The sequence below is a fragment of the Myxocyprinus asiaticus genome, chromosome 5 (genome assembly GCF_019703515.2).
Source record: "Myxocyprinus asiaticus isolate MX2 ecotype Aquarium Trade chromosome 5, UBuf_Myxa_2, whole genome shotgun sequence".
Classification (NCBI taxonomy): Eukaryota; Metazoa; Chordata; class Actinopteri; order Cypriniformes; family Catostomidae; genus Myxocyprinus; species Myxocyprinus asiaticus.
Genome location: NC_059348.1, coordinates 29219233 through 29246564, shown reverse-complemented (window position 1 = coordinate 29246564; position 27332 = coordinate 29219233). Strand labels below are relative to the sequence as shown.

General features: G+C 38.9%; 1 protein-coding gene across 1 annotated transcript in view; it reads right to left on the bottom strand.

The window, feature by feature from the left end:
• Positions 1-27332, bottom strand: part of LOC127441516 (glutamate receptor ionotropic, NMDA 3B-like) — a 91436-nt gene that overhangs the window by 58469 nt on the left and 5635 nt on the right. Inside the window, exon 2 of the mRNA XM_051699039.1 lies at positions 1620-2281. Coding sequence (XP_051554999.1) covers positions 1620-2281 — 662 coding nt within the window. The remainder of the gene's footprint in view (positions 1-1619; positions 2282-27332) is intronic.

Below are 27332 nucleotides of genomic sequence, written 5' to 3'. Positions count from 1 at the left end.
AAGTCCACACCACAGAGTGGGGCAGACAAGTGGCATAAACAAATTATTTCCACACTTCTGAGGATATACGTTTTTTTAATATACGAATATACAATTATATATTGTATAATTGCTAACTTGACGGTTTATGTAAATCCACACAGGGATATTGTTTTGATTAAGGAGGTATATATGTATTTAAAATGCCCCATAGTCATGTAATCGCATTTTAAATTCTCCAGTGACTCCATATGAATTATAACTTCAAGATATGCAACCATGCTGCAGCCAAGAAATAATATTCCTGCAAATGAATACAAGTGACTGGAATACTAATTCAGCCATTTTCCCTTGAGAATATTTACTACCTTATAATAATAACCTTAATGTAAAAATGTGCTAAATATGTCTACACACTAATGGCCAAAAGTGAATTTAAAGCTTGAAATGACTGCACTGCATTTGCAGCTAGCAAATTAATTAGTAATTACGAAATACAAATATAATCAGTTTTTAATATTGTCAGTACATTCACAAGTGTTGGGGAATTCACTTTTAAGTTAAATTTCCAAGATTCAATCCACTTATAATTAAAACAGTTAAGTTAAAATCAAGCAACACTTCTGAAATTATCAAAGAATATCAAAATAAAAAGTAAATAAATAAAGATAATTTATATTGCTGAAGTAGTAAGCTACACTACAAGCTGCTAAGAAACAAAGCTACGTTAAAAAATCAGTCACTGTTTTACTATATTACCAAAAATTTGGGATAAATATCTATAATATGAAAAATATTTCAAATAAGAAATACCATTACCAGTGATACAGTGATACTCAAAACGTCTTTCCCAACATTATAAGTTTGCATACTCTATCCTTAAATTGATGCTTGATGTCTTGGACACATACAGTGCTTTGATTGTCTGTTTGCATAGCCTGCACACAGATGTGTATAATATTTGAATCTTTGAGAGTCATACATTTCAATAAATAAGGCCATGGATAGTTGTATCCTTATCTAACATCCGATTCCTCTGCTATTTCCAGCTCCCCTGTGAATACCTGGGCTTGAAGTTTTGTGGTCCCTTTACGACTACATACAAATTCGACAATAATCAGTAACGGTTGGAATGGAAATGGTTAATGGGGAGTAGCCTACCTCTGCAAAATGAAGGGTTTTAGTGACAATGAGACATAAACAACAGCGATGCAAGTTTTTGTCACGCTACACCACTACTTGTTGGAAAACAATGCTTATTACTGGAAATGCTACACTATCTCACAAATAGCTCAGCTACTGTCATGCTATTGAAAAATGTACTTAAATTTGTGGCATTGCTACTTATTACTATTACATTTTTGGTCTAGGTAAACATGCACAAGGCCGTTAGGGCACGTCTCACAGTTTATTCAGCATCTTGCAGCATTAGTGCAGAGCATCAATGTCAATTTTAATACAATGAACCAATCAGATGAATCTATTTACACACAGACAAGCACTTCAAGTACCTTTATTAGAAATGGTGTATGGCATTTAATATGCCTATAAACACCCCTTCTGTTTAATCCCACTGCGCTCTATTTAGCTGTGTGAACGGCCCCTTACACTGGAAAATGTTACACAAAAAGCATGCTTACCGGGCAAGGTACTGTCCAGAGGAGGGCAGCTCATGTTTATTGGGCTTGTCGAAGCAGTTGACCATATTCTGGATAAGTGCCAGGTCCGGTCTCACCATTGTAGCAGCATACACAGCCCTGCCAATCAGCTGCAGAGTATCCCTTATGTAGAAGTTTAGGGGCTTGCGATTCACCTCGCCATAAGCCAGAAGACCCAGGGGGGAGCCAATGGAGTGTAGAGAATCCAGACTAAGTGGGTATCCCATTATCCAGTGAATTGGGGGCAACCCAAAGCTCAACTCTTGGGCACTACGCAACACAGTGGCCATACATTCTGGGTCAGAGCCAAAAAGAACCACTGAAGAGGCCGGAGCAGAAGGAGTCCTGCTGAGGAGCTGAGAGAGGAGCTCCATCACCTTCTGCTCCCTCACTTTCTCCTCTCCCTCCTCTGTGGCTCCAGTTTCTAGTCTGGACAAGTTGAGAGTCTCCCAAAGGTGCCAGTGTGCTCCATCCAGGCCCAGATGACCCCTCTGTTCCAGTTCATCCAGCATTCCTGTGTTCCCACTTCCTGGACAAAGAGTGGCCGCCCCGCCCTTCCAGCCCCTCTTCAGCAACACAGCTAACAGCAGCTCCGTCAGTCCTGAGGGGGGCGTACGTGTCATCATCTGCAGATGGAATCGGTTCTGGACCAGAGAACATACACAACATACATATACATGTTTGTTAGCCTCTGAAACTTTACCTTTAATACATTTAATGAATAGTAACATTAATACATTTAATAATGGCCATTATTAAAAACATAAAAGATCAGATGTTATTAAAATATCAGCCTGACCTGTGTTCTTCTTCATTGTATTTTCAGACAAAAAGTGATGCAAGTGCCAGCTATACAGAGGTGGCTCTACAAATATCTGACAGACTGAGTTGTACAGTTTCCATCAAGCTCTATTTTTATCTGTCAAATTAGTTAATAATAAATTAATAATACATTTTCCTGATATGTAATATATTTGATGTTGTCTCGATAGAGTCAACATCTTCAGTTAAATATGACAACGCATAGTAAGCGTGAGTCTGATGAAACAGATGTTCTACTGAATAATTCATAGAGTTGGGGAATGTACTTTTAAAAGTGTACTTGCGTTATTGAATTTTCTGGTAGAGAACTCTTGTGATCTCTCTCACATGAACACACATACAGCGCACACAGAGAGAGAGAGAGCAGGTGGGTGAGCGAGAGGTGGAGTGTGTAAAAAAAAGTACTTTAAAAGAGTGCACACTGATAGGTGAAAAATTATACACAGTTTCAAATACACAGAATGTATGATGGTCCTAACTGTAGAGAGCAAATCAATATGAAGACAAAGCCAAATCCCAGACAATTATAGTAAACTTTTAAATCCTGGCAGGATGCTTTTTTCAGGTCTGAAAAAGAGGACATGTCTGGGGATAAAAAGATGTCTGGTCACCCTAACAAGTGCCTGGATAATGTATTTATTCAACTGAAATAACAAAGTGTGGAAAATTGGGCACTTCACGAACTCAGCGCTTGTGGCTTGCCATAGGTAGCGGAAGGGGAGGTTACCTTGTCACGATGCTAGACTGAAAAAACAATTAATGGTGAATGTGGTAACTACTGAAACTTCTGTGAAGACAGCACCTTAAAAATTTGAGTTAAAAGCTTTACCATCACCCCATGTTGAAACGTCACTTCCATTAGCTGAAAAACAGTGAATGCTTCCTTGTAGTTAAAAACAATTTCAGGACCCGTTCACATTGTCAGTGATTTTGTCACTAGATGTTGTTAGACTGTATTTCTTGTCGCTAGTGGGTGTTCCTACTGCTGTCGCTCTAATGTGATTGGTTGGCTGCACCACTGGCCATAGCTTTAGAAAATATGATCACAGATGAGCTAGACTGCCAGCAAAACAAATATATATTTCTCATTTGACATTTGTTTAGCCTCTAATGAACATTCTGCAGGGGAGAGTGCTTTTATATAAACCAAAGCTGTGCTCAATGCATCCTATCATGAACAAGACGAACAGTCTATTAATGTATAAATTAAGCTCACTAACAATGTCGACAATGTCTGGTACATTATCCAATTTGATAAGAAATTAGTTTACTTGCCGCTAAAAATGAGCATTCTGGATGGGAAAGTGTTATAAACTGCAGCACTACTCAATGCATTATATCAACACAAAGATCAGTCGTTCAATGTATCAATCAAACTCACTCAGAATGCTGACATTTCTGACATGGTTTTCCACGAATCATTGTTTTATTATATCCATGTAAGTTGTTACAGAAATATGATATAGAACAGTGAAATCGATGACAACAACAACAACTCCATCTTCCAGCATTCGGCTCCAGTATCTCTCACAGGAGACAGATGACGTGAGCTTCACTGTCTTTTCTCATTGGCTGTCGCTGTGCGATATCGCTCTGCATTTGTATAAAGTTGAAATTTTCTCAACTTTGTTGCGTCTCTTGACACGCCCACATCCTGTCACCAATGGTCATTTTCGCTCGTGTCGCCCAAAGTCGCCAGCTCTCATTGAAAATCAATGGTCTCCTGTCGCATCCAACTACAAAATTGCTGACAATGTGAATGGGGCTTAAGCCGGTCCCACACTGGACGAGAAGCGCTGCATCGTGGCTAGGACACTGCAGGTCAATGCGGTGCAGGTGGAAGTCCAAAGTTGTGAATAGTCACCATTCACACAAAAGTTAAAAAAGGTTTATGTACATCGTCAAGAATGAACAAAGTGATCTTGATGAGTTTGCAGGTTAGTGTATTAATCTGGTGTAACTGTGTAAACTAATGGCAACATTTATTATGCAATTTCTCTGTATTTAGCCTTGAAGGTTTCATTCAAGCTGTCAAACCACAAAAATACATACTTGCAACTGATAATACATTGTGGAGGCTATATGAAAGAAACATATACACAATATATCATCCAGGGATGTCTAGAGTAAATAATCTATGTACTTTTATAATGATTTGAGTCAAATTTAATGGACAACTATGCAAGCTGTGCTCCGTGGCGTGGCAGAAATTTGAGAAGCCTCCAGAGTCGTAGCTGGGCGACACTGACAGACGCCCTTGGTGTGCGTACTTTCATAGAAAACTATTGTTTCGAATTTTAGAACACGCCTTGTCACCTGCTAGACATGTCCGGTGTGTGACCCCCTTTAGTGTTCCATTTGAGACAATACTTTTACTTTGAAAATTCATACAGTAGATGGTCGAGTGCATACTGCATAATGTAAGTGCACAGTGCATAGTGCGTTGTATGGGACACATCTTTTGATTTCATTCACGTAAAATTCAATATGGCGTCTCACTGACTTAGGTCTATTACTGTTTTCACAGCCTCATCAAAACAAAACCCTACCGTTGTATAAAGATTGCCTCAGGCTACAAACACATATTGCATTCCCTAATGACTCTTAGTTTGAATAAGGAAAAGAAAGATGCAGGAATCTCTGGACTTGCATCTCCCCAAGCTGCCTCATATGCTAAGAAAGACATATTTTACTCACTCTAAACTTATTTTGACCCCATACTCAAGAATATCAATACAACACTCCTTTTCACACAATCTCTGCCCAAATGGAGACATCATCTGAATCACTTGAATGACAAATATACACCAAAGCAATCAGGCCGAAAGCTCTCTCATAGATCTGGAATGGCTCCTGGTCATGTCTATGAGAACACTTGGTTGTTTTTGATGGGTACTGACGGGGCATGCATGAATGTGCTGTGAGAGAATTATGGGATGCTTGGTGTTCTGAGGGCCAGAGGGAGTGTTTGAACCTGGTGGGGGGCTGTAAGCACACAGCATGGGGCCACAGCGCTCAAGTGAAGCCCTTACGCAAAGCTAAAACCTGTGTGACATGAATAACATTATTGCCAGTATAGTAGATCTGACATGTGTCCCAGTGATTTTCACCATTACCCACAGCACAACCCGTTCACAAATTAGTACACACACTCTGACAAATCAATGCAACAATGCCAAACCAAACAGATTTGATGAAGAAAGATAAAAAAAAAAGACAAAAAGTGTGGGCTTTTGGTTCTGTTTAGTGTTGTAGTTATGCTCTGATGAAACAAAAGTATAGAAAAAAGGTTGTTTTTTAAAAAAGAGAAATGGACCAAAGGGGTCTCAGGTTGTGCTGTGTACGTATGGGAGCTCAGATAAGAAGTGAGAACTGGAACAAGCTTATTGTTTATTTACCAGTATATCCAAGCATTGCCAGGTGAATAAAAACAAGCAAACAAACAAACAAATGCCCTATATGTGAATGCGAACTTTAAGCCTTGAGGCCTCTCATTGCTCAATCGATTTGAAAACACCTGCTCCCCCAAACAACAGCTGCACCCTGTAGGAACACTTCCCGTGTCTAAATGGATCCACTGCCTGACAGTCAGACAATCAGAGCAGCATGAATAGTTTGATTTGCTGTCTGCCTAAAAAAAAACCGTGAGGGTTCTGCTAAATATGTCCATTTCCTTTATGACTTTTCCACACCCCGCAAGCAATTTTCAGAATATGTTTTAACAACCAAGGCCAAATAAATGTGTATTATTTTTTAACTGACAGCTCATAAATGCTCCAAATGCCATGGAGTAACATTTTATTCATAGCTAAAATAGCAATACACAGGCTTTGCGAACGAACACATGCAGTAATTTTGCCATCCAATTATTGTGCAGGTGTAGAGATAGGATGTGCTAAATCTATCTGTCACTCTCACATTGCACCAGCACCTGATGCCTAAACAAACCATAATTGAGCTGAGGAATTGGAAATGAGTCTATCTTCCCCAACCAGACTTGTTAAACTCGATGTCTGCTCCGATAGGTGATGAGCTTGTATGGCAACTTTGTATTCATACAGTAAGTAATTTTGAAATTTTGGTCCGTTTCATTTCATTCCCATTTAATTTTGCACAAAACAGACTGCTGATTCACCGTTGTTATTTTAACTCCATAATCAACTTTAAGATAATCTTTACAATGCCACAATACTGTGCTTAAGTGCTTTAATGCTGTGAAGAAAAGTGCTATTCTAGTGAATGATCAGACTGTGAATGTTTTGTAGAAATAAATGAGGTGGCAGAGAGAAAAATGTGAGCGAAAGGTACATCAATACAATTTCTTCTCTATTAGGAATGACAGTAAGCTAATTAAGACAGACCACTGTGGGAATCAGCAAATATTTACTATCACATTTTAATCATTTAAAAACACTACACAGTCTCGCAAAAACCAAATGTCTATAAAAAGAAGGCCCTCTCTAGGGGTCTGATAGAAATCTAAAGAGGATCATGTGGGGATGAAGTGATTTATGGAATGTATCAGTAGACATATGAATTGTTTGAGGCATTATGACCTGAGAAGTGATTCATGCTCTTGGATGTAGACTACTCACGTAAATTAGTCAGAATTGTTTTTGGTTTTTTTACATACTTAAAGGGGGAAAAAATAGAAAGAGCATGTAGATGAGCTTGTGTAAGTGATGAACAGCACAGCTATCATCCTTCATAATGTGTCCATGTGGTGTGAACGTGATACTTAAATACTCTCTCAGCCTGCCATATATTGAGTGGCATCCCCTCTGTATTCAGTTAGCCACATCATTAGGTTTAAGCTTAGCTTAGCAAATATGTGGCACTGTGAGTCTGTACCCGAGGCTCACTTAAGTGAGATCAGATAAGTGGAGAGACGTCCATCAATGTTACCAATAAAGTCCATGGTTCTCTGCTTTGCATTCACTGATCTGCTACGGTAATAATTGAACACAACAAAGAAAAGAAAAACTGGATCATTTAATTAATTTCTTTGCGCTGAGATCTGAACTGTAAAAATTATTTGTGACAAAAGCTGCACTCTGATTTTCTTATCTTAACTGTGCATATTTTGCACCGCAATCAGAACTTTATGTGGTAAAAATGATGAAACCTAAATCAAGGAACCAAAATCTCAGCTCTTTTAGGAGCTGCCAGTGTGGGTTTTTGCACCAAACTGTGATTGTTTTTCCTGCTGTTGGTTACATTTTGCGCATATCACTATATCACTGTCCCGTGTGTAATGCTGTGCTCAGTTGTGTCCAAAGTAGAATGGAGTTCCTGTGAAATTAAATGTTAGCTGTCTGTACTCTGACCTGTTATTACTCTTGATAACATTTCCAAATTTGTTTGTTCCGCAGTGCCATGCTGCAAAAATGTCCCGTTTCTTGAGTGAGAGGAGAGCTCATGAATTTACAACACATAGGATAGAAAACAGCACCGTAATGAGATGTCTGGAGCTTTGAAAGCAAAATATATTTTACACTATATAATAGGAATGATCTCTCACATTAGGCCTTATGAGTAGCACGGTGGACTCCCACTGGATGCTAAAGTAATATTTGAAAATGAAAGCCATTTGGGGACATGTGAGGTTATGGATGAGGTGATTTACCAAATAATTCTGTCCAAATTCTTAAACATCCAGAGGAACTTTGCACCAGGGGGCCAGGGGTATAATTCCTGATGAAGGTGTAAAAACTGTCAGACATGAAAAACCAAATATTTAGTTGGTTATTAATAATTAGTTTGACATTATTTGGGCACTCCAGAAAATGTGTTTACTATTCTAAAGATTCATCTATTACTTCTTCATTAAATGCAAACTCGCTATGCAGGCGAGGAAAATATATGTGGCTGCCTGCTTGGGAATTAGAAACTGAACTTGAAAATAAATTTATTTTATGCATAAAAATTTGCAGTGGCTTTTCATGCAAAGTTACAGTACACTAATTGGTGGGACAGTCCTGTGGGGTTTATTGCCTTGCATAAGGATGGTACAGCAGGATTGCACTCTCAGTGACTCTCATTGGTCTGGGTGATTGATACAAGGTTCAGTCCTATGCTCTTTGATTTAATTTAAAAGGTGAAGTGTGTAATTTCAAAATGATCACACAGGAAATCGGCATGTTGCTACCGAATGTTCCGGTATCCTGAAATTGACCCTATTCTGCCAAATTACTGGCAAGTGCCATCATCCATCAGACATTTTTGCATTAATTCAAATCCTTTTACCTTTTCCTGTTGCACTGCTGAGAGCGAATTGCAGGAGCAGCCTCAGAGACATAGGTTTTGTTCCCATGGAAACCAGGAAGTAATCGCTTTCACATAATCCATGATAAGCATGATTCAGAGGTTGCATTTCCCTCTTAGATTACATTTTTACTCCACTGATGATTAGGTTTAGGGTTGAGGTTTTGGTACGTTTGTATGGTTAATACGATATGCATTCCCGTTGACTGTATTTCATAATTTACAACTATTTTGGCACCACTCATGCACATGCGGACATTTCACAAACTGGAGCTCACACAGCCTGATCTTATGAAAGTTAAGTGACTGTGGTAATATTTTGCTAAATAAAACAATGTGGTTCATGACATGTATCAGCAGTTTTGATGTGAAATGTCCACTGAGGGGCACTAAAAGCAAGTTACTGTAAATGTTCTTCCAAAAAGATAAGGTTTTTAAGGTTAATAAAGTTTTAAAACAACAAAACCTACCTAAACCTTAAGCCTAAACCTAACCAACATTGTCATAAAAAGCAAATGTGAGATGATAGATCATTATCTTTAAAAACCTCATCTGTTTTTCTATTTTTAAATAAAACAGACATCGCTACCCCAAACCCTACACCTAAACCTTAACGAAAGTGTCAAAAAAGCAAATGTTATGTAAAAAATCCAATACCAGAAGCAACCATGTCATTTTGTGGCACTTCTATGGCACTTTCAGCTCACATTTAGACCCACGTGACGCAAAGTCCAATGCTCTGTCAGTTAAGCTACTGTACAACTTAGTCATGCTGGAATAAGCTTGTAAATGTAGTTGGTTATGTAATGCAAGCCTTAAAATATATTGTCTTTCAAATCATGCGTTAAGTAAAAAAAAGTGTTTCGATGTCATAAGATAGCATTGTGTGAGTTATAGAGTGATGTCATTCTATGAGACTAGGCTGAGCTCACACGTGTCCATACATTCAGCAACACTTCCGGCTTTGGCCACTGGTGGCAGTGGTTCGAATTTCAGTAAGCACAGAACGATATCAGCAGCAGAACTTTCGACCTACTTTTGCCAAATTCGCAGTAAGATGGCACCAAACAGAATTGCAAAAATAATTATTGTTTGGTAAAACAGTTAGTCCTATTTTTATTAAATAGGATAGTACAGCACTGATAGGAAATTGGAGTGAGAAAGAAGGGGAATGTGATCAACCCATGTGGGACTCAAACGCAGGTCCCTGTGAGCTCAACACCTCATTTATATGTTGAAATCAACACACTACTACACTACCACAACTCAGACTTGCTATTGTTTGAGCCTAAAAAACTGCACAAGAAAACAGAGCTATGTTGTGAAAGTTCCACAAAATCAGTGTTAAGACTTTTTGTGAGGTCAGCCTATGAATGGCTGTGAAGTCTCTGCACATTATAAAGTGGGATAGAAGAAAGTATTTAAACTAAACTCAATGAATGGAAAAAAAGGTTACAATATAATTTTATTGTACTTTTATTTTTAGTTCTACTAAATGTAATAGTAAAGACACTAAAAGTTAAAATGAAATATCAGAAGTTAAAATTCACATCTTATTATCTTCATTAATAATTAGACACCTTTGGATGAGTTATCTAAATAATTATCTAAAAACATCTTAAAATTGAATTATTTGTTCCTGCTGCACATCCAAAGAGTGCCTGCTTAATTGACTTTTGTCATGTAAGCCTGATAAGATGTTGACATTAACTTTTCTGTTTAACTGTAACTGGGGTTTGAATGCTATTAGTTCCCTGATGGCCAGAGGAGACATCAGACTCAGAGAGGAATAGACACAGATTAACTGGCTTCCCAGTGGCCTTGGACATCTCTACCGAAATCAGTGAGCTAAAGAGGAAAGATAACAAAACAGCTCATCCATTAAAGGGACAGTTTAATAAAAATGAAAATTCATTACACATCATTTCTTCATCCTCATGTTGTTTCAAACCCATATGGCTTTATTCCTTACATGGAACACAAAAGGAGACGTTAGGCCTAATGTTCAGTCTCAGTCACCATTCGCTTTCATTAAATGGAAAAAAATATGAAAGAGAATGGTGACTGAGGCTAACATTCTTCCAAACATCCTTTTGTGTTCCACAGAAGAAAGAAAGTCATACATGTTTGAAACAACATGTAAACATTTAACCCTTTAAATATGGGCTCATAGCACTTTTAGGAGCAATCTGTTCAAACCAATATCCTGCTCTCAATACTGCTCTCCCACTCGGCGGAGAGGTTAAAAATCCTCTTTAATGTAAATAGCTGCATTAAACTTTCTGATCGCTAAGAAGTTTATTAGCATTTCTTCCGTGAGGCATACATACACTGCTTTTGGCTCAATTAGCAAGAAAAGCAGCAGCTAGCAAAAGCTGCCTTCCACACTCATCCTGAAACACCCTGAAATCCTCTTTCTATACAGCCTAGCATGTGCAGCCTGCTCTGCTCTGCACTGACTTATCTAGATGTTTTTATATGCAAAGCTGCTCTCAGAATGTTGACTGATAGCATTTGAAATGTACAAAGGACATCACAAGTAAAGAGTAATCTTTATGCAGTGCTTTATGCAGTGAAATATGCTATCTGATTCAAAGTCAGGTCGGCAAAAGGTTGAGGTAGGCTGCACCACGATGGTCTTGAAAAAGGATCCTGATATATGATGCATGACACATAATTTGTCCCAAGATTTATGAAAGAGCAGTGATTAATTATCTATTAATATTTAACAAATAATGAACTTTAATTAACTTCAGGGTAATCCTTTGCAGCCTGACCGAAGACACCTGTCACTGAGAAATCATGATATATAAAAAAATAAACAGACTTTATTTTTGGTAATGGCTATGCATGCAGGTAAAGTGTTTTGAAAAGCCAGTTATAAAGTGAGAGGATTTAATAAGGATTTGTTCCTTGCGCTTTCATATCTTTGTCATAAGAATGACTATCAACAGACTGCATTTCAGAGAAATCTAGCTTTATGGCTGTAGGTTTACAACTGCTACTCTTAAGCTCCTTTTCCAATTCCTCAGTTTGGAAAGAGCAGCAACACTTCTCTGTAGTCCATTGATATTCTCCTAATCTAAAGACTATTGGTCTGTGCTTTGCAGATAATGATGATTTCATGCTTGGATCTATTTTCCTTTTTTCAAGTTTTGGTTGACATTTACATGGTCTCTGCTCAGAAAGAATAACGTTTTGGAATCGATGTCTGAACACAGCAGGCCTGAATCCCCCAGGAGTTCGGGATGCCAAAAAACAAAGTCTGTTGGTGGGGGTAAATTTATCAGGCTGAGCTGAGATGAAGGCCTCTGGTTGATGGCTTTGGGCAGAGTACAAACACAGCACAACCCCAGAACAGGATGTCTGAGAGGAGAATGTGGGGTTGGTCTAGAATCCAGCTACAAGATCGAGGCTTTCTAGGATATTGGTGATTTGACATGTATGCTGCTCTGAGGGAAGATCAGGCCAATTGGAAGGATTTCCGGAGAAGGTTTATCATTTGGAATAAAATAAAGTAGAGATATAGCTAGTGTTATTTTAGCAAGTCTTAGTCAGTCTTCAAAAATTAAAGCTAAACTGTGTAATTTTATTTTATTTTTATTTATTTTATTTTTTTTGCCATTAGCAATAGAATTGCACAAATATGACTGGTTTCAAACAGGTTTCCCAGAACACTCCCCCCATCTGACAATGGTCAAACAAACAGATAGTCCAAACTCAAGCCATTTGTTGAGGTAATGTTTTAATGTTGGGCTGGTCAAACCTTCCAAACAAACAGCAATGTTTGGATAGCGCCACAGAGCCACAAAATGTACAGTAGTCATAGTAACATGATTCTATGAGACCAGGTTGGAAAGTTAAGGGTATGAAAGAAAAATCCACATTGCAGTATGCATCCAAAATAAATACGAAGTCAGTCTCTAAATGCATTGTTTTTTCTAAATCGCCAAAAACATTTATTTTGATTATGAAAATCACCAGTTTATTCAGGTAATCTTTACACAAAATCAAACTACGTGTACCAGCTTAATGTCGCAGTAGCTGCGACTAATGTTTATTTAAAACTGTGACATCAACTGTGAATGTTGATGATTGGAGCCTGTCATGCCAGGATGGGTATAAAAAGGAACACTTGTCTGTGGAAAAATAATCCCCCATTTCTTTTTTTTCCTTTCCTTTTTTTTTATCCCCTTATCTCCCAATTTGGAATGCCCAATTCCCACTACTTAGTAGGTCGTTGTGGTGGCGTGGTTGCTCACCTCAATCCGGGTAGCAGAGGACAAGTCTCAGTTGCCTCCGCTTCTGAGACCGTCAATCTGCACCATCTTATCACATGGCTCGTTGTGCATGACACCACGGAGACTCCGCATGTGAAGGCTCATGCTACTCTACGCGATCCACGCACAACTTTCCACGTGCCCCATTGAGAGCGAGAACCACTAATCGCGACCACGAGGAGGTTACCCCATGTGACTCTACCCTCCCTAGCAACCGGGCCAATTTGGTTGCTTAGGAAACCTGGCTGGAGTCACTCAGCACACCCTGGATTCGAACTCGTGACTCCAGGGGTGGTAGTCAGCGTCAATACTCGCTGAGCTACCCAGGCCCCGAAACACCCATTTCTTAAGCCATATTTTTACCTGTCAATGTCCTGCATTATCCTGCAGGGCATCTAAACCCTCTGATTTATTATTAATATGAGTGATTTTCCAAAGTTTCATGGGGTTTTTGGATTCAAAGGTGAAGCTGTAAACAGAAAAATTTAGTTGACGTCTGTTCCCTCTCGGTCATCTGAGTCGTCCATACGGGGAAAAAACAATGTTATTGGATATGTCAAGGCAATGCAGGTCATGTTTACAGATTCTTTTGAAATGGCAAGAGGGAAACGAAAAGAAAAAATGGAAGTTAACAAGAATTCTGATAGCTAAGCAATGTGCATTTATGGGGGTTGGGCAACTTTGCTAGAAGGTGCAGGGAGGCACAATAGTAATTCAGCACAATGTCTGCAATCATCAGCAGCACACAGCTGACTGCAAGTGAGACTGACAGAGCTGAATAAACACTTCCACATGGCTGTCTTTGCATATCCCCTGTTACTGTTGAGAGTATCTTCAGCAACAAACTCCTAATTGCACTGTAACTACAAAACATTCAAAGCCTGACCCACCTTAAGGCACATTATAAGACTACGAAATGAATTTTCAGCTAACAGAATGAGTTAAGAATGATATTAATGAATCTGTAGGTGAGTCTGTGAGACAGTGAAGTTTTACTGGTGCATCAAAGCAGATGGGCTTCACTTTATTAAACAGCATTGTGGCTGTTAATTTATCATTTTATTGGTTTGCATCTGGCATTAAAAACAGTAAAAGCTTTGACGACTTAATGTGTTTATAGTATAAATACTTAAAAAATAGTTTTTTTTTTCTAAGCAAGAAATTTTTTTTGATTGTTCACCAACAGTTGCACAAATACTGTAGGTTAAAAAGTCTAACGTGTAAAACGCTGTAGCAGAAATAACACATTCACATGTCTAAATCTGGTCAGTCCAATGGAGTCACACCTTTAACAGATAATTTGCTTTAATCTGAAAATTCTGTCATCTAGGGTAAATGACTCAAAGGTAATCCACCATAAATTATTATTGAAAATGAATGGTGAATGAGGCTGCCGTTCCGTCTTACCTCTCCTTTGTGTTCCACAGAAGAAAGAAAGTCATGTGGGTTTGGAACAATATGAGGGTGATTAAATGACGACAGAATTTAAATTTTTATGTGAACTATGCCTTTAACTGTTAGTGTCAAAAGACAGGAGTACATGTGTGTATTTTATGAATCAACATTAGAGTTAAATATTGTAGACAGAAAGTAAAATTCCCCAATTACAGCTTAACTGAAGCCGAAACATGTTTGTGCAGATGGGGGAGAGTCTTTGCTCTGATCAGAAGTGCAGGGTACTTAAAGTGCATGCACAGTCAGTAATAAGCATAATACCAAAGTTGCCTGTGCATGCTTCACACATGATGCACCATGAGAACATTCATCAAATCTCCTGCTTTGTTATCCAGTCAAAGTCTTTTTTTTTATCACCTCCAAAAAAGTGGGGAAGATAATTGAAACATGCTTACTAAGGGAGTTGAGTAAAAGAGATAAGACAAAAGTAATGGAAATAAAAGAATTAGATGGAAGAGGCAGAGGAGATGGGAAATGAATTATAGAGGGACTTTGACACACAGAGGGAACTTTGCATGAGAACTATCCATAGTGCCATAATACCCACTTATGCAAATCACTCGTGCGTCCTTTAGTCACGTCACGTCACGTCAAGTCAAGTCAACCTTTATTTATAGAGCACATTTAAAAACAACAGAAGTTGACCCAAAGTGCTTTACAGATCAAACAAAACAAAAACAATTATAGTGATTTAAAAACAGATTGATTTAAAGTTAAATATAAAACATAATAAAATAAATAAAAACATTTAAAATACAACATCATGTATCTATCTATTTCAAACTATTCAATGATCTATTCAAAAGCTACATAATATAAATATGTTTTTAAAGAAGATTTAAAAATGGCTAATGATGAAGCTGACCTCACATGGAAAGGGAGTCTTGTTCCAGAGAAAAGGCACGGTCACCGTTAGATCTATAGGGACAACGAGATTATTAGATGCTTTAGATGCTGTTTGTGGCTCCCCTTACCAAGAAAATAGACTCTCTCTCTCTCTCTCTCTCTCTCTCTCTCTCTCTCTCTCTCTCTCTCTCTCGTGCGCATGTGTGGGGTGACTGTGGGGAGAGTGTGAGTGGAAAGAGTGTGTGGTGGTATTGAGTGAGTTTCAAACTTTTTTCTTCTTTTCTTGGTTTATTTCTTCTGAATATTGCTTTGGATTAGAAGATAGGGCGTTAGAGTGCTGATTTTTGTCAGCATAGCTGATAGAAATGGGCTCAAATTCCGATGGTTTTTCCTGTTTGTCTGCTCGGCATGCGTGCAAGTGCACGCCGGCAGATGAATCAGTATCCATTGAGAGTGTTTTGGTTGCTATTAGCAGAGAAATAGGTGCACAAAACATCATGTCTGCTTCTAGAATGAATAAAGCAATGGTTGTATTCCTGAAAGAAGTTGAAATGGTTAATCATTTAGTGGAGTGTGGTTTGACTGTCCAGGATGTTTTGTTCCAGTTTTACCCTTATCTAACCTCTCGAAAAAGGTGATGTTGTCAAACGCTCGAGTCTATTAAATTAATGCTTGAGGTGTCTGTTAAATTAACAGTGCTTGGTAAAGATTATACGATCTTTATCAGCACTGAGTCTATGAAATGCTTTGTCTGTGGAAAACATGGTCACATTAAAACAGCCTGTCCTGTGGTTAAAGAGACTCAAAATGCAAGGAATGGTTTTGAATTTAATTCAGAGCAGAATCCGAATGTTGCGGGGAATAATGATCCGGCTAAAGTGACTAATGAATGCGCAACAGCTGATTCGAAAGCTGAAAAGTCTGCGCTTACTGAAGTCGGAGAACAGTTGCATCCAGGTTGTAGTGTTGAGATCACTGAGACAGATGTGAAAATGTCTGATGCTAGACAGAGTGGAATGAATGACAGTGTGGAGGCTTTTGGTGAGTTAGAGCAACCCAGAGAACAAGATGGGCCTAAAGTCAGTGATGCCTCGAATGAGACATCAAGTAGTAACTTGTCTTACACTGATACTGATTTGCTGACTGAAAAGACAATTGATAGTGATTCAGATAGTGAGTGTTCGGAATTAATTACTGATGATTTGGCTGAATTTAATTCACAGGAAAGTACTGTTGGAAAATTTGCTAAGTCTCGTTATTATACTGTGGAACAACTAAATGACTTTTTGAATGCTACAAAAAATCTGAGAAAGCCAAAGATTGAAATGTTCTTTCCTGAATTAAGGCTTTTTATTGAATCTTCTGTAATGGCCATGAAGAGAGCAACATTAGAAGAACTGGATCAGCCTAAGCGTTATCGACTAAAGAAGTTTGTGAGTGCTGTCAGAAAAAGAGTAAAGAAAAGCCCCTAAAGAGTTATTATGCACAATAAATTACATCAGTATTGGATTTTATATCTTTTCTCTTTTTTAATCCTGATGGTATCCTTTAACATTGGATCCTTAAATATAAATGGTTGTAGGGATGTACGAAAGAGAGCTACTTTATTTAAGCACTTGCACCTTAAAAGAGCAGATGTAATTTTGTTACAAGAGACACATACTGATGCCTGTAATCAAGCGGAGTGGATAAATGAATGGGAGGGCAACATTAACCTTAGACATGGTACAAACCTGAGTGCTGGTATTGCGTTTTTATTTTCAAAGTGTGTAAAAGATGATCCAGTTTTTTTAGAAATAATACCTGGATGCTTGTTGCGAGCTGATATAATGATAGACAATAACTGCTTTTCTTTTTTTAACATTTATGCTCCTAATATAGTGTAGTGATTTTTTTGAAAAACTTTCTGAAGAACTGTTGAAATGTTCTCAAGATAAGATTGTTGTAATAGGTGGTGATTTTAATTGTACTGTAGATCATAAATCAGATAGGAACCATGAGGAACCTCATCCTGGTTTAGCAGATGTTTTTAAATCTTTAATTAATAGACATAATCTGGTAGATTTGTGGAGGGATGCTTACCCTCATGTTATACAGTATACTTGGTTAAAAATGAATTCAAATAATGTCTCTGCTGCAAGACTGGATCGTTTTTATGTTGAGGAGTGTAACATAGGAAGCTATTTTGGTAGCTGTATCTCACCAACATTAATGTCAGATCATCATTATATTTCCATGTCTATGTCTGTCCTGTCACCTAAACCCTATCAGTCACACTGGCACTTTAATAATAGATTACTTCAAGATCACATCTTTGTGCACTCTTTTGACTGTTTTTGGAAGTCTTGGAGGGAAGAGAGATCTAGTTAATCTAAGTCAGTGGTGGGATTTGGGAAAAGTGCAGATAAAGACTTTTTGCCAACAATGTACTGCACATAATACTGAAAACTTGAAAATGAAAATGAAGATATTGGAGAAAGAAATTCTTCAGCAAAGCTACAATAACGATGGAGGCAGATTATCATCAACTGATATCATTAAAGCGAATGAATGCCTTTTGAAGGATTTATTGGAAAAACAGGAAAAGGAAACTCTTGTGAGAACAAGATATATAAAGTATAATGATATGGATGCTCCAACTGCCTTCTTTTTTGGACTAGAGAAAAAGTCAAGAGAGCAGAAATTTTTCCATAAACTGAAACTTTCTAATGGCAACGAAACTACTAATCAACGAGAAATTATAGTTTCTGCTATTTCTTTTTATGAGAAACTCTACCAGTCAGAACATTGTGATGAAGCAGCAGTTGAAGAACTTTTTCTAGATCTTCCACAGCTGTCTATGAAAGAGAAGATGGAGCTGGAGAGATTTCTGACTTTTTCTGAGCTGTCAAGTGCTGTGCAGGGGTTGAACAGTGGCAAATCACCTGGATCGGATGGTCTTTCTGCTGAGTTTTACAAAAGCTTTTGGAATGTGATTTGTATAACATTTTTCTAGAGTCCTTTAACCAAGGTATCCTACCCTTGAGTTGTCGAAGATTAGTGCTGACATTAATACCCAAAAAAGGGGATCTTGGATACTTAAAGAATTGGCATCCTATGTCATTACTGTGTACTGATTTTAAAATACTGTCAAAAGCTATAACCAATAGGTTGAAGAAATGTATGGCATCTATAATTCATGAGGATCAGTCATACTGTATCCCCAAAAGGACAATTTTCGACAACCTATTTTTGTTAAGTACATTATTGCAGTTGCCAAAAAACATCAAACTGATATTGAACACTTATCTCTAGATCAAGAAAAAGCTTTTGACAGAGTGAACCATTTATACTTACTAAAGACTTTGAAAGCCTTTGACTTTGGTCCACAATTTGTCTCTTGTATTAAACTGCTATATAGTGAAACATCTAGTATGCTTAGAATGAATGGTTGCCTGACTAGGCCTTTTGCAGTAACGAGAGGCATAAGGCAAGGATGCCCTCTTTCAGGACTTTTATATTAAATATCTATTGAACCTTTACTGTTATCTTTAAGGAAACGTTTGTATGGACTTGATGTTCCTAGGTTTCCAGAAATTCCACCTGTAAAACTGACAGCATATGCAGATGATATAACTGTTTTTATTAGAAACACTGATGATATGACTGATTTGACTTCTAGTTTGAAAATCTTTCAAAAACCAACATCTGCTAAAATTAATGGGGATGAGTGTACATCCATGCTGCTAGGTGAGTGGCGAAATATGGAATCTCCTCGGCTTCCACAACAATGCACATGGATTAAAAATGGTTTTAAAATTCTTGGGATATATTTAGGAACTGATTCTTATATGAAAAATAATTGGGAAGGCCTAGCTGACAAAGTTACGGGGAGACTACAGAAGTGGTGGCGGATCCTTCCAAAGTTTCTTTTAGAGGGAGATGTTTAATTGTTAATAACTTGGCAGCCTCAATGTTATGGCATAGATTTACAGTGTTAGATCCTCCTGAAGAGCTACTTATTACAATTCAAAAAGCTTTTGTTAATTTTTTTTGGGATGGTTACCATTGGCTTCCTCCTGGAGTTTTATATCCCCCAGTGATTGAAGGAGGACAAGGACTTATACATTTGAAGGCAAGAGTTAAGACAATGAGACTTCAAACATTACAAAAATTGATATACTGTTCAGATAAGATACTCTGGATTGCATATAGTTTGTCTATTTTACAAAATATTGGGGGAATTGGATTAGATAAGCAGTTGTTCTTGGTTGAAAAACCTTTTGTTTCAAAAGTAAGTGGTTCTCTTTTAAATTTTTATGTGTCTGTCTTCCAAGCCTGGCAATTGTTAAAGAAGTTTAGAGAGGACAGTGAACATTATGGTGTTTTAGAACCATTGTTCTTTAATCCTCTTTTTAAAACAAACTCTTCAATTTCAAGTTCAGTGATTGATAAGTTTCTAAAGACAGGAATAGCTACTGTAAAGGACTTAACTGATTTTACAAAAGGTCAATGGCATGCGACTAGGTCAATAGCTGATCAAGTTGGGCTTAGATCAGAGAGATATGTTGAAGGGTTAATTGAGGATCTTAAAAAATCCTTTCCTCAATCTTTCTTGACCTATGTAAACAATTTTATTGAGAATAGTGAAACGTCTTTGACTTTTCCGGATCTTAGAGTAAAAATAATTTTTTTTTAATTGGATGAAGATTTAAATAATAATTTGTTATTAAAGGGGTTTAAAGATGTATTGTTTCAAAATGTTGAAAAGAAGATGTTAAATTTTATGTGTGTGAAATCCTTGTTTTATACTCAATTGAAGAGACGTACTGATACTAAATGGAGAGAATATCTATCAATTTCTTCAGAAATAACTGTTTGTATAAGCCCCCTATTCCCAAGAGATCTGGAGATCTCCAGTGGAGAGTGCTCCATTGTGCTGTGGCAACAAATAGTTTTGTGTCAAAATTCAATGGAATGGTTTTTATCTGTATGTCCTTTTTGTAATATTCTTGATACTGTTTTCATCTTTTTTGTGATTGTTTTAGATTAACTCCTTTGTTTGAATTGTTAAACAAAATATTCACTGAGCTTGAAAGTTGCAAAGTTGGCTATCCTAAAATCCCACAAATGTAAAATAAAAATATTGATTTGGTTGGAATGTTTAAATCCTTAGTAGAGTACCGGGTTGCTGTAGAACATGCATATTGTAAATTAACAAATTAACATGGTTTTTTATGCGAGGTGGAGTGTGAAATATGCTCTTGTGGTGAGAGATGAGTCTGGAGTGTTATGGTTTAAATGGTGATATGCTTTATCTAGTTGTTTGATTAAAAGAGTTTTAAAAGTCAAAAGTCTCTCTCTCTCTCTCTCTCTCTCTCTCTCTCTCTGTCTGTCTGTCTGTCTGTCTGTGTGTGTGTGTGTGTGGGCAGGTTTAAGTGGTTTACGAGGACTTTTTTTTAGGTTACAAACAGGTAATTACAAGGGTATTATGCTATAAATGTGGTTTATGAAGACATTTCTAGTGTCCCCATAATTCAAATCGCTTAAAAAACATACTAAACGATTTTTTATTGAAAATGTAAAAATGCAGAAAGTTTTTTGTGAGGGTTAGGTTTAGGGGTAGGGTTAGGGTTAGGGGAAATAATCTATAGTTCATACAGTATACAAATCATTATATCTATGGAGATTCCTCATAATGATAGCTGCACCAACATGTGTGTGTGTGTGTGTGTGTGTGTGTGTGTGTGTGTGTGTGTATGTGTTTTTACACCAGCTCAGCCATCAAAGCAATCAGAGAAGCTATGAGATTTCAGATTTAGATAGGCTTCAGCTAATGCCAATCTACTGAGTGTATTCTTCAAAGGAAATTTTATTTAAAAAAGGTAAAAGGTCTGTAGGATCTAATAGATAAAAAGATAAACATGCTTCTCATTGAGTAATGGCTTTATCGTGAAAACATTAAAGGTTTGGGGTGCACTATTAGGACAGTGAAAACAATAATCATTCCATAACAAAATGAGAATTAGGGACTCTGGAGTGAAAAAACTGGCACAAGATGCATCCTGGTCACATATGTGCCCACCGTAGTGCTGCCAACTGGCAAAATAAAGACAATGAAAAATTTCTGTAGTGACATGAATAAGTGCCAGTGTGATTCATCAGTTGTGATTCATCAGTTGGCCATATTGACTCAGAAGTGAGATTGAAGTGGGGTGAAATCTTTGTGTCATATTACATTATATTAAGAGATCAGCCACAACATTAAAACTCACCCTAGTCAGACAGAGGGCTGAATTTCAAACACACACATTGTAGTTGGAAAAAAGGTATACATTTAAAGTACCTCAGGACAGTTTAAATCTGAGCTGTGCCACTTGAAATGGCCTTTCAGATTTAATTAAGCTCTCATCTTTTTGCAGGTGCATCAAAATAGAGAAAAACGAGTCATTACCAAACGTACACCAACCCAAAGCTTTCAAAAACATCCCTCAGCTTACTTGTTCAATTAGTTTTGATGGGTCAGAGCATTCTCGGCTTATAGCATATGGGCATTAACCCAAATCCAGAAGGTATTAAACCACATACCCAGCTGTATTAAAACGTTTAAATGTCCTAGGGTGCTGTAAAGCTAGGTGCCTGGCAACACGGAGACATCCTGACCCCATGAGCACTGCTCAAAGCACATTCTCCCTCACCTGGCTGGCACACCCCTTGTCTTCCTACCTCCTTGTCACAGACTTCAGTGGCCCATATGCTCTTATCTCAGCCTTGCACATGTGGGAGATTACAGACCATCTCCTCCAGGTATTTCACACTTTATTTACATCCTCAGTCTCTATAATGGAGTGATACAGGCTGCAGACAATCACAGCAGTAATACAATGATAATCAGCATTGTTCGAGCTGGGAACAGGTGGAGACTTGTGAACATGTATGCATGGAAATGTACTGAGAGAGGGAGATAGAGCATAGACCACCTCTTTGACTATTAAGTGCTTGTATACCTGGTGTTTTCAGAAATGTGTATTTTTTGGGCATTTTTTTTTTTTTGGGATGTTGTGTGATTTACATCCACTGTGCAGTTTTATACTGGATCCCTGTGTCCGAAATTGCGTACTGTCAGAGTATGTATTGTATTTGATGGAGGAAACACTTCTTGGCCGGTAAAACAGCATGTGCTTTAGGTATGCATGTGAGTAGTATGAATAGATTCTGGACACGCTTCATCCGGGGACATGGGTATTGACCCGTGACCCGAATATATGACGTAATTACAACAACCGTGAAAATAATCTACTCTGGTTTTGTTAAACAAGCCCTGTTTAAGCACAAGGAATTACTTTCTTGGAATATATATCACTTACAGTTGAAAAGAGCCGTCCGAATTACGGCACCGAGGATACACGATCTGGTGATACTGGAGCGGTTCGTCAGCAGGCTACCGAAATGGATGGCTGAGCGAGTCCAGTGCCATTGCCTGGCGTCACTGACGGAGGTGTTCCAGCTGGCTGAGGACCGGGTGGGCGGTGTGTTCAAGAGAAGACAATTTTTTTCTCTCTCTCGCTCTCTCCTTCTCTCGCTCCTCCCTCCCCCTCTCCTTCCCCTAGAGCTGTTCCTGTTTCCCAGAGGCTGGGAAAACCATCTGGTACTGGGTCGGCCGAAAGGGCAGCGGCTCCTCTCCATAAATGGGGGGGGGGAGTAAGGCACAGGCCAGAGAGCTCCCCGGCCTGAGTCGGGTGATGGGGGTATGTGGCGAGTGGGGCAGGGCCGAGCGACGACAGTGCGGCATGAGATTAAGATGGACACCTGAAGTGTCCATCCTAACTGTTGGTTATTGCAGAGATGCAGTCGGGAGAGACACAGAGAGAGAGCGATGCAAGGAAGCTGTGTGCGTCTGTGTGGAGCTGAAAAGCACCCCATTAATGCGTGTTCGTGCTGCTAAAAAGCAGTGGTGTTGAATGTTTTGTTACACTGAAAAGTGCTGATAATAATGTGTCTTACGCTGGATGTTTGCCCGGCTCCCGCCTCCTTCTGGCAGTTAAAGAACTTTGTTACTCCAGCGTTTTGAACGTGATGTCACCTCAGCTCCCAAGGGATTATGGTATTGTAAATTGTCCAGTCGATCCTCACTTCAGAATCTTGCCAGAAATTGTTAGTCATCCGGGTGTTTCTCACTTATTGTTTGGTGAAAACTGAGGATTTGGATGTACTACTCCACTGGAATACTGCTTTTGACATACTAAATAGTAGAGAAGTATGGATTTTCAGATATAGCTCATATGAAAATAACAGTCACTTTACACTGTAGAAAATGGTAACCTGCTATTGTTACCTGCTATTTCTACCTTAAAGGAGTCATGTCATGAGGAATCAAATTTTTCTTGATCTTTTTACATATAAGAGGTCATTGTACTATAAAAACATACTCTAAGTTTTAGAACTGAAAACTTCCTCAATAGAAAAAAAGAGCATTTATTTAAAACAGGATGTTGAAATGGCTCATTTGGAATTTGTGTGTTTTGTGATGTCACAAAGAACAATATGTCAGCAAAATGCTGCCTCTACAGCAAGTAGGGATGCGTGATACCACTTATTTTCTTTTCAATCCAATACCAAGTACTTTTAGGCCAATATTGCCGATATCGATACCAATACCGATACCTCTAATAAATTTAATTTTTATGAATTCTTTGGATAAAATTAGTAACTTAAATTATTACTTAATTTTATATATTTATAGGCCTAAACAGAAAATTATTAGGCTGTTTTGGTTACCCTTTAAAAATTTTAAAAAGTATAAGCCACATATAAAACCACAAAATTAACCATAGATATTATAATATGGTTACTATTACTAAAACCAAGTTACCATATGGATACTACAGTAATGCTGTAGTAAAACCAAGGTTAATTGTATCAAAGCCTTGGTTACTGCCAAAAAGAAAAGAAAAAGAAAAACATGGTTACTGCAGTCATGGTTATTACAATATATAATATTACTACAGTAAATACATGGGTAGTTTTCATAAGAGTATCATTAACGAGGATTACAGATCATTATCAATGTTTTAACAACTCTGAATTTAAATAAACCTGTAAAAATTATCACACAAGGCCATTATAATACATGTCATGTCTAGGTTTGTCATTACTTGGTCCCTCTTTGAATGAACGCTATGACTGAAAGGGTGAGCGCAGTCTGCTGGTGTATTTTAGCATTTCTGCGTGTCAAGATGAGCGGAAGAAAAAATAGTTCCATTGCCATGCAACAATTCGCTAATATAATTCTTTTTTTTCCACTTCGAAGCTCACGAAATGCAATGTTATCTAAATTATAAGAGCACTAGTTAAAAAAAAATTCAAAATCTATATTTTTATGTGAGGATCAATATTCCTGATACCACATCAGTATCGGAAGTATCGATACTTTAGAATCGATCCACCCATCCCTAACTCAAGATGGCGCCGAGTATGGCTGCTGCGTTGCGAGCTCCGACACAACACTGCAGTTTTTTGTTTGTTTTGTTCACAATTCTGTTTTTTTTGTCTTGGATGTTGTCTGCCTTATTGTCTACGACAGACAAACACTTTTGGACATTGGTTCTGCAATAGCACACCGAAAACCGGACTTTAAATTCCTCAATGCCGACCCACTGTTTACAAACACGCCAGTGGAGCCGTTTGTCTGGGCAGCCGAGCCGCGGAAACGCAGAAGGAAAAGGGGAAATAGAGCCGGCGTTCTCAACAGAGTAAGACGTTGCGTAAATCGACCCCCGCTACCCAGTATTCTACTGGCAAATGTTCAGTCTCTGGACAACAAGCTCTGCGAGCTAAGAGTGTGGATCTCTTTCCAACGAGAGACGAGGGACTGCTGCATTATCTGCCTTACGGAAACTTGGATGTCTGCTGAGATTCCAGATTCAGCCATCAACCCACGGGGTTCTCCATGCACCAAGCGGACAGAGCGAAAGACCTCTCAGGTAAAAGCAGAGGTGGTGGTGCATGTTTCATGGTCAACAAATCCTGGTGTGATCAGAGGAACATACATTCTATCAAGTCTTTCTGCTCTCCTGATCTGGAATTTCTCATGCTTCTGTGTCGACCATTCTGGCTACCGAGGGAATTCACAGCAGTCATTATCACTGCTGTGTACATCCCGCCACAAGCTGACACAGACCGAGCACTCAAGGAACTGTATGGGAGTATAAGTGAGTAGGAAACTGCACACCCTGAGGCCGCGGTCACTGTGACCGGGGACTTTAACAAAGCCAATTTAAATCAATTGCACCAAAATACCACCAACACATCAGTTTCAAAACACGAGGGGACCGGGTTTTGGACCATTGCTACTCTCCCTTCTGGGATGGCTACAAATCCCTCCCCCACCCACCATTTGGCAAATCAGACCACTCTTCCATTCTGCTTCTGCCCGCTTACAGGCAGAAACTGAAACAGGAAGCACCCACCCTCAGAACGATCCAGTGCTTGTCGGACCAATCAGATTCTAAGCTACAAGACTGTTTTGATCACACGGACTGGGAGATGCTCCGGTCCGCCTTTGATGATGACATCGAGGTGTACGCTGATAGTGTAACATGTTTCATCAGAAAGTGCGTAGAGGATGTTGTTCTGACCAAAACAATACGGATCTACCCCAACCAGATGCCATGGATAAATAGCGATGTTCACGCTTGATGTGCGGACCTCCGCTTTTAATTCCGGGAATGTGGAGGTGCATAAACAAGCCAGTTATGCACTCCGCAAAACTATCAGAGCAGCCAAACGCCAGTACAGGGACAAGATTGAAGGACAGTTTAACACCACCAACACTAGAAGCATGTGGCAGGGAATTAATATCATCACGGACTTTAAAGGGAATAAAAACTTCGCCATGAACACCGCTGCCTCTCTCCCAGATGAGCTAAATACTTTTTATGCTCATTTCAAGGGAAATAACACCACCCTCACGGCTGAAGCTACAGAGGTTAGTTCACTCTCCGTCCCTGTAGCGGATGTAACCCGATCCTTCCGACGGGTGAATATCTGTAAAGCCGCTGGTCCAGACGGCATTCCAGGCCGCGTCATCAGAGCGTGCGCGAACCAACTGGCTGGTGTTTTTACAGACATTCTCAACCTTTCCCTCTCCTTGTCTGTGGTCCCCACATGCTTTAAAACGTCCACCATTGTGCCTGTACCAAAGCAATCCAAAATCACTTGCTTAAATGACTGGCGTCCTGTTGCTCTGACCCCCATCATCAGCAAATGCTTTGAGAGACTAATCAGAGATTACATCTGCTCTGTGCTACCTCCATCACTGGATCCACTGATGATGCCATTGCATCTACAATACACACTGCTCTCTCCCACCTGGAAAAAAGGAACACTTATGTGAGAATGCTGTTTGTAGACTACAGCTCAGCATTCAACACCATAGTGCCCTCCAAGCTTTATGTGAAACTCCGGGCTCTGGGCTTAAACAGCTCGCTGTGCAGCTGGATCCATGACTACCTGTCAAGCAGATGCCATGTGGTTAGAATGGGCAGCAACATCTCCTCATCACTGACCCTCAACACTGGAGCCCCGCAGGGCTGTGTTCTCAGCCCACTCCTGTATTCCCTGTACACACATGACACTACATGACCACGAGGACTTAAAAGCACATCGGGAATTGGGCATTCCAAATTGGGAGAAAAATGTGGAAAAAATCCACAAAAAAAAAAAAAAAAACGTTAAAAAAAAAAGAAAAAAAGAAAAAGGTAACTGTGATGAGGAGGAGGGCGTGGTCGGGCCGTAAGGACACACGCCCGGCCCTGAATTGTTCTAATCAGCTGGGAGGGGGATAAAGACGAGCCAGATGCACCAGTTCGAGAGAGAGAAAGACACACAGGGCTGCTGTGAGTGTCTGTGCGTTTAAGTTGATTTAAGTTGATTTATGTAATTAAAAGTTTAGTTGACTGCTCAGCCGGTTCCTGCCTACTCCTTGCCCATCCTTACCTGTTACATTGGTGGCAAAACCCAGGAAGGAGGAGGGATGCACTGTCGTGGA